Raw genomic sequence first — 15,553 nt, forward strand, 5'->3', positions numbered from 1 at the left:
AGAGCCTGTTTGCCATTTAAGTCCCAGACAACAAAGCCGCTAGGATCATTCAAGGACTCAAACCCCTCCACCACGTTAAGGTGGCGTTTCAAGGAAGAGGAATATTTGTCCCCTTTTGTTTGTACATAGTTTAATTACTTTTTTTATTCCTTCATTTTTATTGGTAGTTTAGTTGAACTGTTCTAGCCTAGTAAAGAGTGTTAATTTAAGTATTTTACTTGGATTTTAATTGTTTTTGGTAGAAGTTGGTGTGAATGTATTCCACGTGTGCAGGGTTTGCTGTTTTGAGAATCCCAGTGCTAAAATCACACTATTGTCTATTGTTGTAGTACCACCATCATATGATATTTACACGACAAATCTTGAAAGATCAAAATATATTTAATTAAATATTAAAACATTTAATCACATTTTTGCACAACAATAAAATGAAGAAAATAATGGACAACCTTGAGCATCCTCTTAATGAGATTGTCATACAACGTGTTTTCTGTCAGAGGCTTCTCCAGATCCGCTGTAATACTGACTGGTAGAGGAGATCTTTCTTGCCCACAACCATCAGCTACAACTCTTCGAAGAAGATATTTAATTTTCCTTGTGGAATAATAAAGTAATTTTTATTGAATGGATGAAATTAAGGCATTCTCATATCATTAATTTATTAAATTAGGACAGCTATATAGGCTTCTTTATCATTGCGGGCCTGAAGTCTGGGATTGAGAATATATGTTAACCCAGTAATTTGGCCAAGTTAACATAGTGCATTCCATGACACAGAAAACATTGACTTTCAGTTCAGCGTATTAGGCCAAGCTGTTTATTTAATTTTGTAGTACAGTTCATTAAAATGGAAGACATCGACCAAAACTGCACAACAGAGCAAAAGAGAAAAAGCTGATTTAAAAAAAGAGGATCCCAAAATTTGACGGTTACAATAAATTAACAGCGGCATGATGCAGCATGCAAAGACGGAGGAAAAAAGACAACTGAAGTAAAAACTTATAATGCATCTAAAACCAGAAACTAAGACAACAAATCAATATGCTAAGCAAAGCACACAAAATAAACAATTATTAAAAGGTTATGTGGATATTCTAAAGCTAAAACTACAGATATTTACTGCTTAAGAAATTGGGAATTTTACTGTACTATCGTTGCATGTTATTATTTACACTCTTATGCCCTCTGGCATATGTCTGTTCGTTGAGCAGTCGATAATATACAGATTTAACTGTTAAAATGTGGAACGTTAAAGCACAATACATTATAATAACTGAAGTACTGCTGTGTTTATTACATTCGTTAACCTTCGGAGTTGAAATAAAAAGAGGATTTTTGCTAAACGTTGTTATCTTTTACTACTGTTGGACAAAGTCTAGATCGTGATTTCTTTATATCCTCATAAAGTCCAGTTCGATAGTCTGCTTTAGGCCTGTGTCTTTGTCAGTGCCTGTGGCTGTCATTTCTGTGAAACCAAACTTTATCTGCAGTTCAATCTCACGTTTCTTTCCATGTGTAATGTTAGGAGACTGCACGACAAATGAGCCAATTTTTTCTACTCCTCCCTCATCCACATACATTACGTTTTGTTTCTTAGTTTGATAAAATGTAAAGTTTACCCGGGTCTGATCTGATTCAAGTGGATTTAAGATGTGCCTTCTAGTTTCATTCCAACCAACATCCTCATCAGCTTTCACTAGGGTCATAAAAATGTCATGACAAAACGTGCCTTCTTTGTTTGTGAATTTTTTCTCTGCTTTATGTTTTGACTCATTAAACCTCTCAGCAACACCAACTCCATAAGTGAAGGCACTTTTTCTAGATGCTACCAAGTGTGGCTTTCTTCCAAATTCAACAGCTCCCTTCAAGATCACTTCTTGTGGCCTAAATGGACACAGAACTTTGCAGTTATCAATAAACTCCTCAGTAATGTGTCTACGTAGAATCTCGCTCTCAGCAAATCCCCCCACTAACAGGATGTACTCGATTTTAAAATCTTTACTTAATATTTGCCTAAGACTCTTAGTGATCCCCCACAGACTATCTTCGAAGAAAGACCTCAGTTTCTGTTTGGAGATTCTGATGGAACCCTCATTATAGGATACTCCCTGAACTTTTTCAAGGAAATGTTCAATGTCTTGTTTTTTCTGAGCCACTTTTCCCAGGTTCAGTGAACAAGTAATTTCTATATCTTTGTCCTTCTTTTTGAAAACAGTGAAATCATTCATCATTCTCTGAACCTCACTTGGGTAGTTTTGTTCATATTCATCCCAGATTCCATCACAGAATATTTCTCTGAGGAACTCCTTAAATTTTCTGTCCACGTTTTGTCCTCCCAGATTGTTTCCAGAGGCCTTGTGCAACTCCTTCAGAGCTCCTCCTTCCAAGACTTCGTGAACAGTGATGTCAATAGTTCCTCCTACAACAAACAGAAGGAATGAATAATTAAATGACATTGTTTGGTTTGTACATCTTTGTCAATCTAACTTCCCATCTTAGTTCGACTTCTTGTAAATTGGTTTCATAAATTGGTTTCTGGAAAGCAAAATATAAAATGCAACAAAATATGATTTCATGTTCAAGCTTTGTTTTTGAGATAAGAATGATGTTGACCCGGTTTCAATCCCAGAATCACAATCACCACAGCTATGCTTTAAACAGTACAAGCTTGACTGGACTTGGACCTTTACCTTGTTCCACTTATTCTGTTCCCATTCTTATAACCTACCAACTTACTAAGCATGGCGCATCAAGCAAGGTAAAGCCTTCCCGGCGTTCCTAGCACAGCAGGTGGTGGGGGCGTGGTTGGTTAGGGGTGTAGGGGGGACAGGTGGGCATTACCCAAATCCCTTAGCCCCCACTAAGGGATTTGGGTAATGCCCAGTTGGGTTGAGCAACATTGGGGCATTGGGAGGCTGGGTGCACCTCCTGGTTCTACTGGTTCTTGAGGTCCTGGCTAGTTCAGGGTTGGGCTCTTACTGGTCTTTGTGTAGGCCGCCAGGGTGACTTAGTCCCAGGCTTGCCCTTCACTGGAGAACATGGCAGCGGTGCTAGGTTGGAGTGTCCTGCGCTTCTTCCTGTTTCTCTTAGGCCTTGGGAATGTTCCTCCTGTGCTTTGCTGACAACCTACCTTTTGGGTCACGAATATGGCTGCTTGAAGGTGGTGCCTAGTGTCTGTCTGTCTGGGGCTTACGTGGCCTTTAGGAGTCATGTCTACCTGCCCTTTGTTGCTCTTGGGTGACAAGTGTTGCAGGCTTTCTACTGTTCTCACCCTCTGAAATGGCTTAAATGTTTATTGCTGTTTTAAAAGATACCTTACGTTTTTTGTTTTTCATTTGACTTTATTAGTAACAATTAAATCTGCTATTAACTCTGTTGCACTGATGGGACTAAAAACAATTAATCCAGCCATAGCCAATACTATGCTCGGAGGTAATCTCTGCAGTAATAGAAGCGAGTTTACTTTTCTCCATCACTGGCCAACCTGACAGAGCTACAAATGTTGCTGGACAAGAAGAGCAGAAGATTTACTTTACGGATCAAAGGTGTGTCTTTACTGTGGAAATCAAGAAAAACCCACTGAGGTTTTCCAAAGGAGAACAATTTTTCCTCTTTTGTTGTGTTTCAGTCAACTGTGAACAGTCCACCATTTTTCCCATTTTGCCGAAGTTGGAGAAGTTGTCCATAAAGTGCTGTTTTCATCTCCATCTACACTCAGCACACATCCTTAATTTTGGTTATTAATGTACCCCTTTTGTAGAATAGTGCATGTTTAATTAGGTGAAAGTTGTTGAACATGATTAGTTGGTTGTCAGAGATGTGTCCTATGTGTACATTTTCACATAAAGATAAAGAGGCAACGTTTGTGTTTGTTTTGCGTATGAGTGATTATTGGTCAAGATAAGGTATTATACCATTCGGTAAAACAGTTGATAACACAGTGACCTTTGGTTAGAATTTATTTCTTTTAAATTATGATTTTTAATCATAATTTTTGATAAATATTTATAATCGATAATCATTATCCCTTACACTCTCTTAGTTGTTTTTGGGGATTTTAATTGCACACACCATTCTAATGAACTTCAAAAATAAAGACAGCACAAAAAGTGCCCCACATGGGATACAAACACACAGGACTACTGTTACACAGTCTTAAAAGATGCCTACCGCACAGTCCTGCTTCCCATAGTCTCTGACCACTGTCTATTTAATCTCATTCCAATTTAAAACTCAAAAACATAAAAACCTCTAAGCCTGTTAGAAATAAGACTGATCAGCCTAAGCAGATGTTACAGGCCTGCTTTGCCTACACAGTAAGGTGACCAGATTTCTGAAATTAAGTCTTCATCTTGGGTCTTCATCTATAGTGAAACAAAATACATTCTAGCCCTTTTTTTTTTTACCTGGGCACAGCATATGTTGACAACACTAGTATTGTTTCCTACCGTGAACCAAACATTTATTATGGCGAGGAACAGCCCAGTCCAAGCAAAATAAATCGACAGTGTCCCGTCAGTGGTGACAAGCTTGTGCTCTACTCTTCTATTTCTTCTTTTTAATAGGCGGGCTTGGCGCATCTTCTACTCTGTCTGTAAAGCTACCGTAATAGCTGTTATTGTGCGCAACATGCTCTCCTGGGCTTTCTACTCGGCAGCCGTAAACACAAGACTAAGGAAGAGGCTTACAGCAGTGAGGACTGGGCCCTAAATAAGCAGGCAAGAAACACCTTGCCAAAGAAGATCAGGGCAGCCAAGAGAAGCTACAGCAAAAAGCTAACAAGCAGCTTGTCAGCTCATGTTCCAGCAACAGTTTGGAGTAAGCAGAGTACAACCTGGCAGTGAAAGATCTCTTAATAAACAGTTACGCCTTTTTCAAATCTTTTGATAGTGGTTAACAATTTACAGAGCTTGTATTTTTCTGATACTTTGTGAATGTTATGCCTGATGACCTAATTTTAACTGCCATGCTTTAAAGATAAGTTCAGCAGCAGTATTTAAAAGGCATAAGTTCACGTTTATCAATGTTTATACGACACAATAAAGGTTTAGTTGCGTGTTTAAGTCAGTCTTGTCTTTCTGTCAGGTGTATGTGGTGCCCTCTTAATTTGGATGTGGAATTTGGTGTTCTACCAATAACCACCTCAATAAGGTGGGTGTTGTGACTTCATCCTCCTGCCATTTGCACATGGCTCAGCCAAATAAACAATAACTAAATTAACTTGGACTCACATCTGTTTGCAGCTGACTTTGAGAATGAGAGAATGGCGAGAACGCAAAAGAGAACTCACTACTACTTCGCTTTTCTGACAGCAAGGATGAACGACGAGGCATTGACAATAATTGCAACAGTGTGCCTCAGAGTCAAGAGTTGTAGTTGTATTAGTGAGAATGTGCCTGAGATCCCACATAGTTGTATCAGTGATAGTGTTATTGGGACTTTCATAGTTTTGACTTTGACACTGGTATGGACTATTGATCGACTGACTCGGAAGAGGAAGCAAATGATGATGCCGAGGTGACCACCAGCTTTAAAGATGACCTGAGACTGTGGGCCTTAGAGCACAAATTGACACATAGAGCGCTTAATAGCTTTCGGGCCAGAGAGATGTCCACATTTCGTGAATGTTTACATCTTTCCTTGCACCACCCATACCACTTTACAAAGTTACTCCATTCAGGTATGCAGCAGAGAGGAGGGCTAATGTATGACATCCAGGAACCATACAAGATCAAATCAATTAAACAAAATAATCGAAATTATTAATTTGGCACTAAAACAATTATAGGTTGTTTCACGTCTTTTAGGTTTTGTAAATCAAACCTCAGTTGACCTTATGGAAGACTTCTCCAGCTCTGCAGAATCTCTGCACACGGAAATGTCGAATAAGTATTAACATTATCCATTACAGCAACCATTTCAAAAGTCTGTTCAGGACAAAGTGTTGCTCACTGCTTGACAGTCAAGTTGCAATAGTTGCAGACTCAAATACATGTTTTCAGATCCATCTGGCCTTGTGGAGCGTTCTAATGGTTCTCAGGGAAGGGAAACGTTGACGCCCAGTAAGTATCTGTCACAACTTGTTTGTTGTGACAAATCCTTTGTGTGTGTTTGTATCTACACACACACAGCCCTCACAATTCTCTCCAACTGACTTTTAACAGGCCCCTCCCCTCCACCACAACATTCTGTGCACTTTAGTCCCATTCCTCCCATCAAATTAGTAAAGCGGTTCTCTGACATGCATAATATTATCCTTCATATATTCATATTGATTTATAATTGTAAATTATTCCTCTTCAGGCTCTTCACCAATGCACTAATGGCCAAATTCAATATGAAGGCGAAACAAAGCAAGAGATCTTTGGAGAAAGTAAAGGTTTATGGAACAAAGAAAAGGTAAGCTGATGTGCTCAGATGGGTTGGTAAATCAAATAAAGCATTTTTAAAAAGTTGACATTGTCTTGAAGCAAGTTTGAAAATGGTTAACAAAAACTAAAAATTCAAAGCCAACTGTCATCTTAACACCTGCGGAGATTGTTTTTTATTAATCCAGTTTTGCTATTGAAGGTCACAGCAACACATTGTTGTCATAATTTTCCAGATTGCCTTTGCATATTAATGATCATTTGTCTTTTTCTACAAATGCAGATGAAATCATGATTGATCCCTATCAAGCAGCTACAGAAGACTTCATAAGGACACTTCATAAGGATACATGCTGCAGAGCATCCAGCATATGCACCACAAAGAAATGGAGGACACAAAGCCATCACTCAGGACTGATAAGGGTTAAAGTCAGGCTGTGTAAGTTTATATATCTTTGTATATATATTCTGTTTCTGCCAGTGTTGATACCTGTTCAGCTGGGAAAAATAAAGTTGAAAAGGCATGTTTATTTTTTTGTGAGGTACAGACCCAAGGTGCATCATTTAATTTTTGTTTTGCCGCCAGTACCAAAACTAAAGAAAAAAAAAGTGGTGATGTGTTTGTAAACCACTAAGTCCATGTGTTTCTAGACAGTGGAGGACCAGTTTTCACAATGGTCAAACGGGTACTATTTTTGTAGCTTCATTTGGTTCAGCAGCAGGTTTTAACTGGAAACGCATTACACCTTTAGTAATAATTAACTGGAAACATATGCACCTTTTGAAATGGGACTGCAGTTATGCGCAGCACATGTAACGTAGAAAAGACATCTACAGTGATCATATTTGCACTATATATGTACTACAATATGTAGCCCGCTGGACGTCAAAACTTTTCATTTGGTAGACGTCGGGAAAAAAGTCATTGTCTGGCGTCACAGTCTACACCTTCGGGGGACCAAAATTAGACGTGCAAAAATTACTTGAAAAGGACGTCGTTTCAACGTCTCTGCACAGTGGATAGCCACCACAGAGACAGCTTCTTCCTGCCTGCTGTCACTCTGATGAACACAATGAACACCTTACAGCTTGAGTAGTCAGATACTCTACTGTGAAACAAAATAAGCATATTTACATTATTACTGCCTTCCATTTGACCCTCATTTCAGAAAGTTAAACTCGTATTCATTTGACTTTATGATCTCAGACAATATCTGGGTTTTGTTTTCTTACAAATTTCTGACTTTACAGTTATGGGTAGGACACCAAATTACACATCCAACTACTACACTAAAAGCCAGAAATGATTATTTATGTAGTTTTGGAAGATCTTGTCTCATATATTAGAAGATTTAAGAGAAACATTGTACCTCCACAGTCAACAATAATGTACTGAGTTCCTGGAGACTGGTCTAGTCTGTCTTCTCCTCGGTTGGCTGCTATGAAACCATCAGATGGAAGCCTTTTACAAAAGACTGAAGCTGCTTCTGGTTCCAATGCCATAACCAGTTTATGGTTGTTTCCTTTGGTCACAAGACCTGCCTAAAAGCAATAGGAAATAAATTTCTGTTTAGTTAAAGTAAAAACTGTATTTAACAGTTTTAATTCTAGGTAATCAATTACCTGGGTTGCAGCTTCTCTCATGAACTGTTTAGCTGAATGATCCCAGATGGCAGGAACAGTCAGCACCCAGGTGAAGTCAGAAACTGTGAACTTCCTCCCTTCTGTGTTTTTTGCGATGGTTTGTAAAGCGTCGTCCTTCAGGAATCTCAGTGTTTCTGTAAAAACCTTTAATGCCGTCATTTCCTTTCCATTTGCTGCTTTAATCTTCAGATTCCTGGTGAGTTTCTGATGATTATTAATCATTGTGTTAGCAACCCTTGTTTTTGACTTCAACACTTAATAGCTAGTTAGGTAAAACAAACTGTTAGAAAATCCCCAAGTCCTGTTCTCTTTTAAATTTTTTTCTAATCTTTCAGCCAAGTGTATAGTGTAAAAGTATATTCTAATAAATATTTCAACAATTTTACCACTGCCACAAGAATGTATACCATGCTATCTATCTTGAATATTGGGGCTGATTATACTTACTTTTCCATAGAGAGCCATTTTGAAGCAGTTAAAGAAGTACTTGTCTCTCGCTTCTTGACCCTTTTTAGAAAGATAAGCTTCTTTAGCTTTATAACCAAAGCTGATAAATTCCCCTTGTTCATCAAACAAGATGCAGGTAGGAGCCTTTGGGGTCTCCAGTCCAACCTCTTCACCCCAAAACTTTAAATAGGGATCAATTTCTTTGTCTCTGGAAGTTATGCTGAATGCATATCCACTGTATGCTGTGCCAAAGTCTATAGCTATGATGAAAGAGTTGTCCATTGTGGAAACAGATCTATCTGGTTGTGTTGAAGAATAAAAGGTACTCAGACAGAGATTGTGCTGTTTATATTTATAGTCTAAGTAGGCAGGGCTGACTGCAGCTCCTTCCCCTTCAGGTAAATTACATCTATAAGAGAATATCACTTCGACCGAACACATTGACGTTTAGCAAGGGAAATACAAAGAAGGAAGTGGGACAACTCAAAGGCAACTCCAGGTAAATATATCAGATAATTCACAAGGAAAATAGCCTTAACATGCATAGAGATTATGATATAAGCACTAAAGAAACATAGATTTTCAATAAAATTTATCATATAAAACTAAACATACTTTTAGAGACAAATTTTCAAAGTCATGTTTAAATATAGTCAATTTACAGAATTCAGAAACCGCAATTGTACGAACTATCACCTCGGATATTGAGTTGATGAAAAGATGTGAAACTGTTACAAAACTTTTGATGTAAGGTAACTTTATATAAATAGATTTTTTTCTCTAAATATGTGAAACTGTAGACAAAGTAGATAGTTGTCTTATTACGTGTCATAGTCCAGAAATGCATTTAGAATATCTGGTTAAAATACAGAATGTGCGATCTGATGTGATTTATCTGATCTAACCTTTCTGTGTTGTCTTTTAAGAAATTTAACAGATGGAGGGCACTTACATGCAGGTGGAGTCAAGGTAAGGTATTTAGAAAAATACTATTCAATATGGAAAAATTTTATAATATTAATTCCGATGATCCATTTGCTTATCTTACACATTCAAGAGTTAATTAATGCTATGTGCATTACAATAATGAAAGGGTGATTAAGTTCTGATTTTATTCACAGCATCTCAGTTAAGTGGTTACAATGTAATATGTACACAATAACAAAAATGTTTAGTTTCCAAAAATTTTGTAAAGGCTCCTTATTTATTGTAATTTATAGTGTGAATTAATGAGAAAAAGATTAACAATGTGACCTAATTTATTCACACTAAAATTTTTTGGATGTTTGTGTAAAGAATTATGACCATGCGAGAAGAACAGGGATTGATAAGGTAAACACAATTGATTTTGATCTCTGTAACGTTTAGTGTGCATTATGTAAACAGAGAGCTGCTTTCAGGTGAACCAGTCTTATTTTGCCTTGGCAAGTGGAGGTGCTCAAACTTCATGTCTTGGGTTAATTAAATACCAGTGCGATATATTTTTTTTAGTTCTGCATATTTTATTTCCAGATTTCTTTGTGATCAACATTTGAATAAACTGAGAACACTCTACCAAAGGTATGTACATACAATAATAACAAAACATTTTTCTAGTTGGGAGATATCTTTATGGCAGTATATGAAGCAACCATCAGATAATACAATTCTCCTATAAGAACAGAAAGATCACCAGTAAACAACATTTATGATTAAGTGGCCAATATGATTATTTTATCTTGTGAGTTATCAATACAAATATTTTTATACTGTAACATTTCACAACACACCATTTTCAGATGTCTTATATAAAATTGTAAATATAATAAATATAAATAAATCAAAATAATAAGAACAATATCTTTCAAATATACATATATACACAAGAGACTTTGCAGGAGAAGATAATGTTCCAAGTATGCATGGTACTGTTGTTGAAACATGCATGCTCAGTATGAGGGATTGCTGCAAAGTCAACGCCAGTGACTGTCCACTGTCTCTACATGCTCATCCAGGAGGAGTGAATGCTGCAAGTCACTGACTGGATGCAATCTGCTGGGTTTCCTTAGATAGAAAAACGTTTTATCCAATTTGAATAAATAACTGAATCTGACTGCACTGTTCAATTGTTAGGATTAATTGGAATGTATGTACCTGACTGTTGTGAAGTGCCTTGAGACGACATGTGTTGTGAAATGGCGCTATATAAATAAACTGAATTGAATTGAATTGAATTGAAACAGCCCGGGGAAAGAAACTGTCTCTGTGGCGGGTGGTTTTAGCAGACAGCGCTCTGTAACGCCGACTTGAAGGTAAAAGTTTAAAGAGTTTGTGTGCAGGGTGAGTGGGGTCTGCAGAGATTTTAGCTGCATTTCCCTGACCCTTGACCTGTATAAGTCCTGCATAGAGTGAAGGTCAGCCCTGATTATTCTCTCTGCAGACCTGCTTATTCGTTGCAGTCTGGACCTGTCCTGTTTTGTGGATGGCACAAATCACACTGAGATGGATGAAGACAGGACAGATTGAATGATGGCAGTGTAGAAGATGACCAGCAGCTCCTGTGGAAGGTTGAACTTCTTGAGTTGCCTCAGGAAGTACAGTCTCTGCTGGGCCTTCTTCTGAACATTGTCTATGTGTGAGGACCATCTCAGGTCTCAAGAAAAGGTGGTTCCTAGGAACTGGAAGTGGTCCACAGCAGACACAGTGTTGTTGAGGATGTTGAGGGGGTATGTGGGGGTGGTGTTCTTCAAAAGTCCACCATCATCTCCACAGTCTTGAGTTCAAGGAGGTTTTGACCACACCAGTGTACCAGCTGATCCACCTCCTGTCTGTATGCAGAATCATCACTGCCCGGATCAGTCCAATAACTGTGGTGCCGTCTGCAAACTTTAGGAGTTTCACAGATGGGTCCGCTGAGATGCAGTCATTTGTGTAGAGGGAGAAGAGGAGTGGGGGAGATCACACCCCTGGGGGGCGCCGGTGCTGATGGTTCTTGTGCAGAAGAAGATACTCCTCAGCCTCACCTGCTGCTGCCGGTCCTTCTGGAAGCTGGTGATCCCCTGACTGGTGGAGGCCGGAACTTTGAGCTGGATGAGCTTCTGGTGGAGGATGTCTGGGTTGATGGTGATGAAGGCCGAGCTGAAGTAAACAAACATGATCCTGGCCTACATCCCTGGGTGGTCGAGGTGTTGCAGGATGAAGTGTAGTCCCAACCTGACAGCATCATCTGCCGACCAAACTGCAGGGGGGCTGCGATGTCATTCAGGTGCTTCAACACCAGTCGCTCAAAGGATTTCAGGGCAATGTCAGGGCAACATGCCTCTAGTCATTTAATCCTGTGATGGTGGGTTTCTTGGGTAATGGGATGATGGTGGAGCGTGTGAAGCAGGAGGGAACCTCACACAGCTCCAGATGATTGTTGAAGATCTCAGGGAAGATGGGTGCTGGTTGGTCGGCACAGGTTCTTAGGCATGGTGGGGAGACATTATCAGGTCTTGAGATCTTCCTTGTTTCCAAGTGCTGGAAGAGCCTATTTCTATCTTCCTGTGAGATTCTTAGTGCAGGAATGGGAATCTGAACGTAGGGGTTGTGGTTGATGTATGGCTAGAAGTTGTGTCTGAATGGGATATGGAGGTGTTGGGTTGAGTTGTGAACTGCTGCTTTTCATACCTGCAGTAAAAGCCATTCAGTTGGTTTGCCAGGCGAGGATTCTGCTCAAGGTTGGGGGAATGGCTCCTTTAGGCAGGCAGGTTTTTCAAACCATTCTAAACAGCAGGAGCATCTCCATGTGAGAAGCTTTTCTTTAGCTTCTCACTGTAGCCTCTCTTTACTGCTTTGATCTCTTTAGTTAGTTTGTTCCTGGCCTGCTTATACAGGGTCCAGTTCCCACTGCTATGAGCCTCTTCCTTATCCCTGCACAGCTTCCTCAGATGAGAAGTGAACCAAAGTTTATTGTTAGTGTACAGGTCCTTCTCAAAATATTAGCATATTGTGATAAAGTTCATTATTTTCCATAATTTCATGATGAAAATTTAACATTCATATATTTTAGATTCATTGCACACTAACTGAAATATTTCAAGTCTTTTATTGTCTTAATACGGATGATTTTGGCATACAGCTCATGAAAACCCAAAATTCCTATCTCACAAAATTAGCATATTTCATCCAACCAATAAAAGAAAAGTGTTTTTAATACAAAAAACGTCAACCTTCAAATAATCATGTACAGTTATGCACTCAATACTTGGTCGGGAATCCTTTGGCAGAAATGACTGCTTCAATGCAGCGTGGCATGGAGGCAATCAGCCTGTGGCACTGCTGAGGTCTTATGGAGGCCCAGGATGCTTCGATAGCGGCCTTTAGCTCATCCAGAGTGTTGGGTCTTGAGTCTCCCAACGTTCTCTTCACAATATCCCACAGATTCTCTATGGGGTTCAGGTCAGGAGAGTTGGCAGGCCAATTGAGCACAGTGATACCATGGTCAGTAAACCATTTACCAGTGGTTTTGGCACTGTGAGCAGGTGCCAGGTCGTGCTGAAAAATGAAATCTTCATCTCCATAAAGCTTTTCAACAGATGGAAGCATGAAGTGCTCCAAAATCTCCTGATAGCTAGCTGCATTGACCCTGCCCTTGATAAAACACAGTGGACCAACACCAGCAGCTGACACGGCACCCCAGACCATCACTGACTGTGGGTACTTGACACTGGACTTCTGGCATTTTGGCATTTCCTTCTCCCCAGTCTTCCTCCAGACTCTGGCACCTTGATTTCCGAATGACATGCAGAATTTGCTTTCATCCGAAAAAAGTACTTTGGACCTCTGAGCAACAGTCCAGTGCTGCTTCTCTGTAGCCCGGGTCTGGGGAATGCGGCACCTGTAGCCCATTTCCTGCACACACCTGTGCACGGTGGCTCTGGATGTTTCTACTCCAGACTCAGTCCACTGCTTCCGCAGGTCCCCCAAGGTCTGGAATCGGCCCTTTTCCACAATCTTCCTCAGGGTCCGGTCACCTCTTCTCGTTGTGCAGCGTTTTCTGCCACACTTTTTCCTTCCCACAGACTTCCCACTGAGGTGCCTTGATACAGCACTCTGGGAACAGCCTATTCGTTCAGAAATTTCTTTCTGTGTCTTACCCTCTTGCTTGAGGGTGTCAATAGTGGCCTTCTGGACAGCAGTCAGGTCGGCAGTCTTACCCATGATTGGGGTTTTGAGTGATGAACCAGGCTGGAAGTTTTAAAGGCCTCAGGAATCTTTTGCAGGTGTTTAGAGTTAACTCGTTGATTCAGATGATTAGGTTCATAGCTCATTTAGAGACCCTTTTAATGATATGCTAATTTTGTGAGATAGGAATTTTGGGTTTTCATGAGCTGTATGCCAAAATCATCTGTATTAAGACAATAAAAGACCTGAAATATTTCAGTTAGTGTGCAATGAATCTAAAATATATGAATGTAAAATTTCCATCATGACATTATGGAAAATAATTAACTTTATCACAATATGCTAATATTTTGAGAAGGACCTGTATGTGCACAAGGTCTTGATCTGCTCACACATGTTCTCACAGAAACTAATGTATGATGTCACCACCTCAGTATGTTGGTTTAAATCAGTGGCGGAAGTTTTAAACCTAGTCCAAATAAATATTTACCCCAACATTGTGACCTTACTGCAGAATATTATCTGAAGACATCCATAAATCATTTAATAGCAGAAGTGATATTCAAGTATCAAAGTTTATCAGTAGATCAAAAATCAGCTTAAAGGGCAATTATCCTTATCTGGGAGCTATCTTACACATATCTTAATAAAGGAATGAAGAGATCTTCTATATTTCTCCAAAAATAAATTTATATAAAATGTTAACACTTCAGTTGAAATTAATGGATTATTAGAGCTAGTCACAATCAAGAACAATCTTTGTACCAAATTGCACAATTCCATTCTAATCATGTATTTAAACAAAGAAACAAAAACAATACATAAAAAACGTAATATGAACAATTAATCCATCCATTGTCTTCCACTTAACTGACGTTGATGGAACAATATAAAAGTACAACATAAAGAGATATTTCTATGACTGGAACAAATGTTCAGAATATTATTTATTAACATGGGAAAAGTCTACCTTTAATGGGATTATATCTGTCTTTCCAGAGCTTAAGAAATGTGGTTTTATGTATAATCTTAAGCTACCCTAACGTTAATTTGATGGTGATAGTTTGGTTTAAGAAAAGAAGGAATGACCTCAAAGTGAGCCACCATTGATCCGTCAGCTTGGCAACCAATGTGACCACAGATACAGCTTAGACTATATATCACTGTTACTGGACACCTATTCAGCATCAACATTTAGTGGACTTCACATCCTGTTAACCAAAATATAGATGTTTGGTTTTGTTTTGTTGAATTTGGACCTAAAAAGTTTTTTAAATCACTCATGTAACAAATCTAATGTTAATAAAATTAGTTTTAATCATAACTATTTTTACAAATTAACTGTTTTTTTTTTTTTTGACATCATAAAGACTTGAAATAGTAGAAGCTGTTGAACATCTGCCAGATCACAAGATAAGGTAAAATGTTATCACATAACCAGAATTTTAAATCCACTTCTGTTCGCTGTGTTTTGAATTAATTTAATAACCATATGGCATCTTTTTGTTGCTGTTTATTTTACTCCACAGAGTTGCTCTGGATCAAAGGAAAGAACGGCTGGAATCACTTGATCAAAGGTAGAGCATATAACAACGTAGAATATTAAATTACTTCTTTAATTTTTAAAGAATTACAAAATGAAAAATAACTAAAGGAGCTTAGCAGTAAAACATGTCTTGGAGTTATTTTCATCTTTGAATATTATTAGGTAGCAGTCAGAATAAATGAAATTCATTGTGATATGAACCTCACAGAGAATGTTGGCACCCTTTTTCCATTTATTAAATGCTGCCTAGTAACCATTCCAATCTATAGAATGATAAAGTGTGTGTGTTAGACCACTGCTCTTTCAGCACATCTTTAGGGTGCCCTTATTTTAGACCAAAGCTCAGTTAATGAGTTGCAATTATCCAATCTGGAACAAATAAATGCATGAATAACAATCTCCA

The 15,553-nt window shown here is 38.7% G+C and overlaps 1 protein-coding gene across 1 annotated transcript; it reads right to left on the reverse strand.

The window, feature by feature from the left end:
* Positions 1-1,005: 1,005 nt before the first annotated feature.
* LOC124871985 (heat shock 70 kDa protein 12A-like) lies at positions 1,006-8,190 on the reverse strand. Its single transcript, XM_047371637.1, has 3 exons — positions 7,992-8,190; positions 7,739-7,910; positions 1,006-2,419 (listed from the first exon to the last, which is right to left on the reverse strand). Exons 1-3 carry the CDS (start codon positions 8,169-8,171, stop codon positions 1,392-1,394), a joined length of 1,380 nt encoding a protein of 459 aa, XP_047227593.1. The 5' UTR covers positions 8,172-8,190; the 3' UTR covers positions 1,006-1,391.
* Between the last annotated feature and the right edge of the window lie 7,363 nt (positions 8,191-15,553).

The sequence above is a fragment of the Girardinichthys multiradiatus genome, chromosome 7 (assembly GCF_021462225.1).
Source record: "Girardinichthys multiradiatus isolate DD_20200921_A chromosome 7, DD_fGirMul_XY1, whole genome shotgun sequence".
Taxonomy (NCBI): Eukaryota; Metazoa; Chordata; class Actinopteri; order Cyprinodontiformes; family Goodeidae; genus Girardinichthys; species Girardinichthys multiradiatus.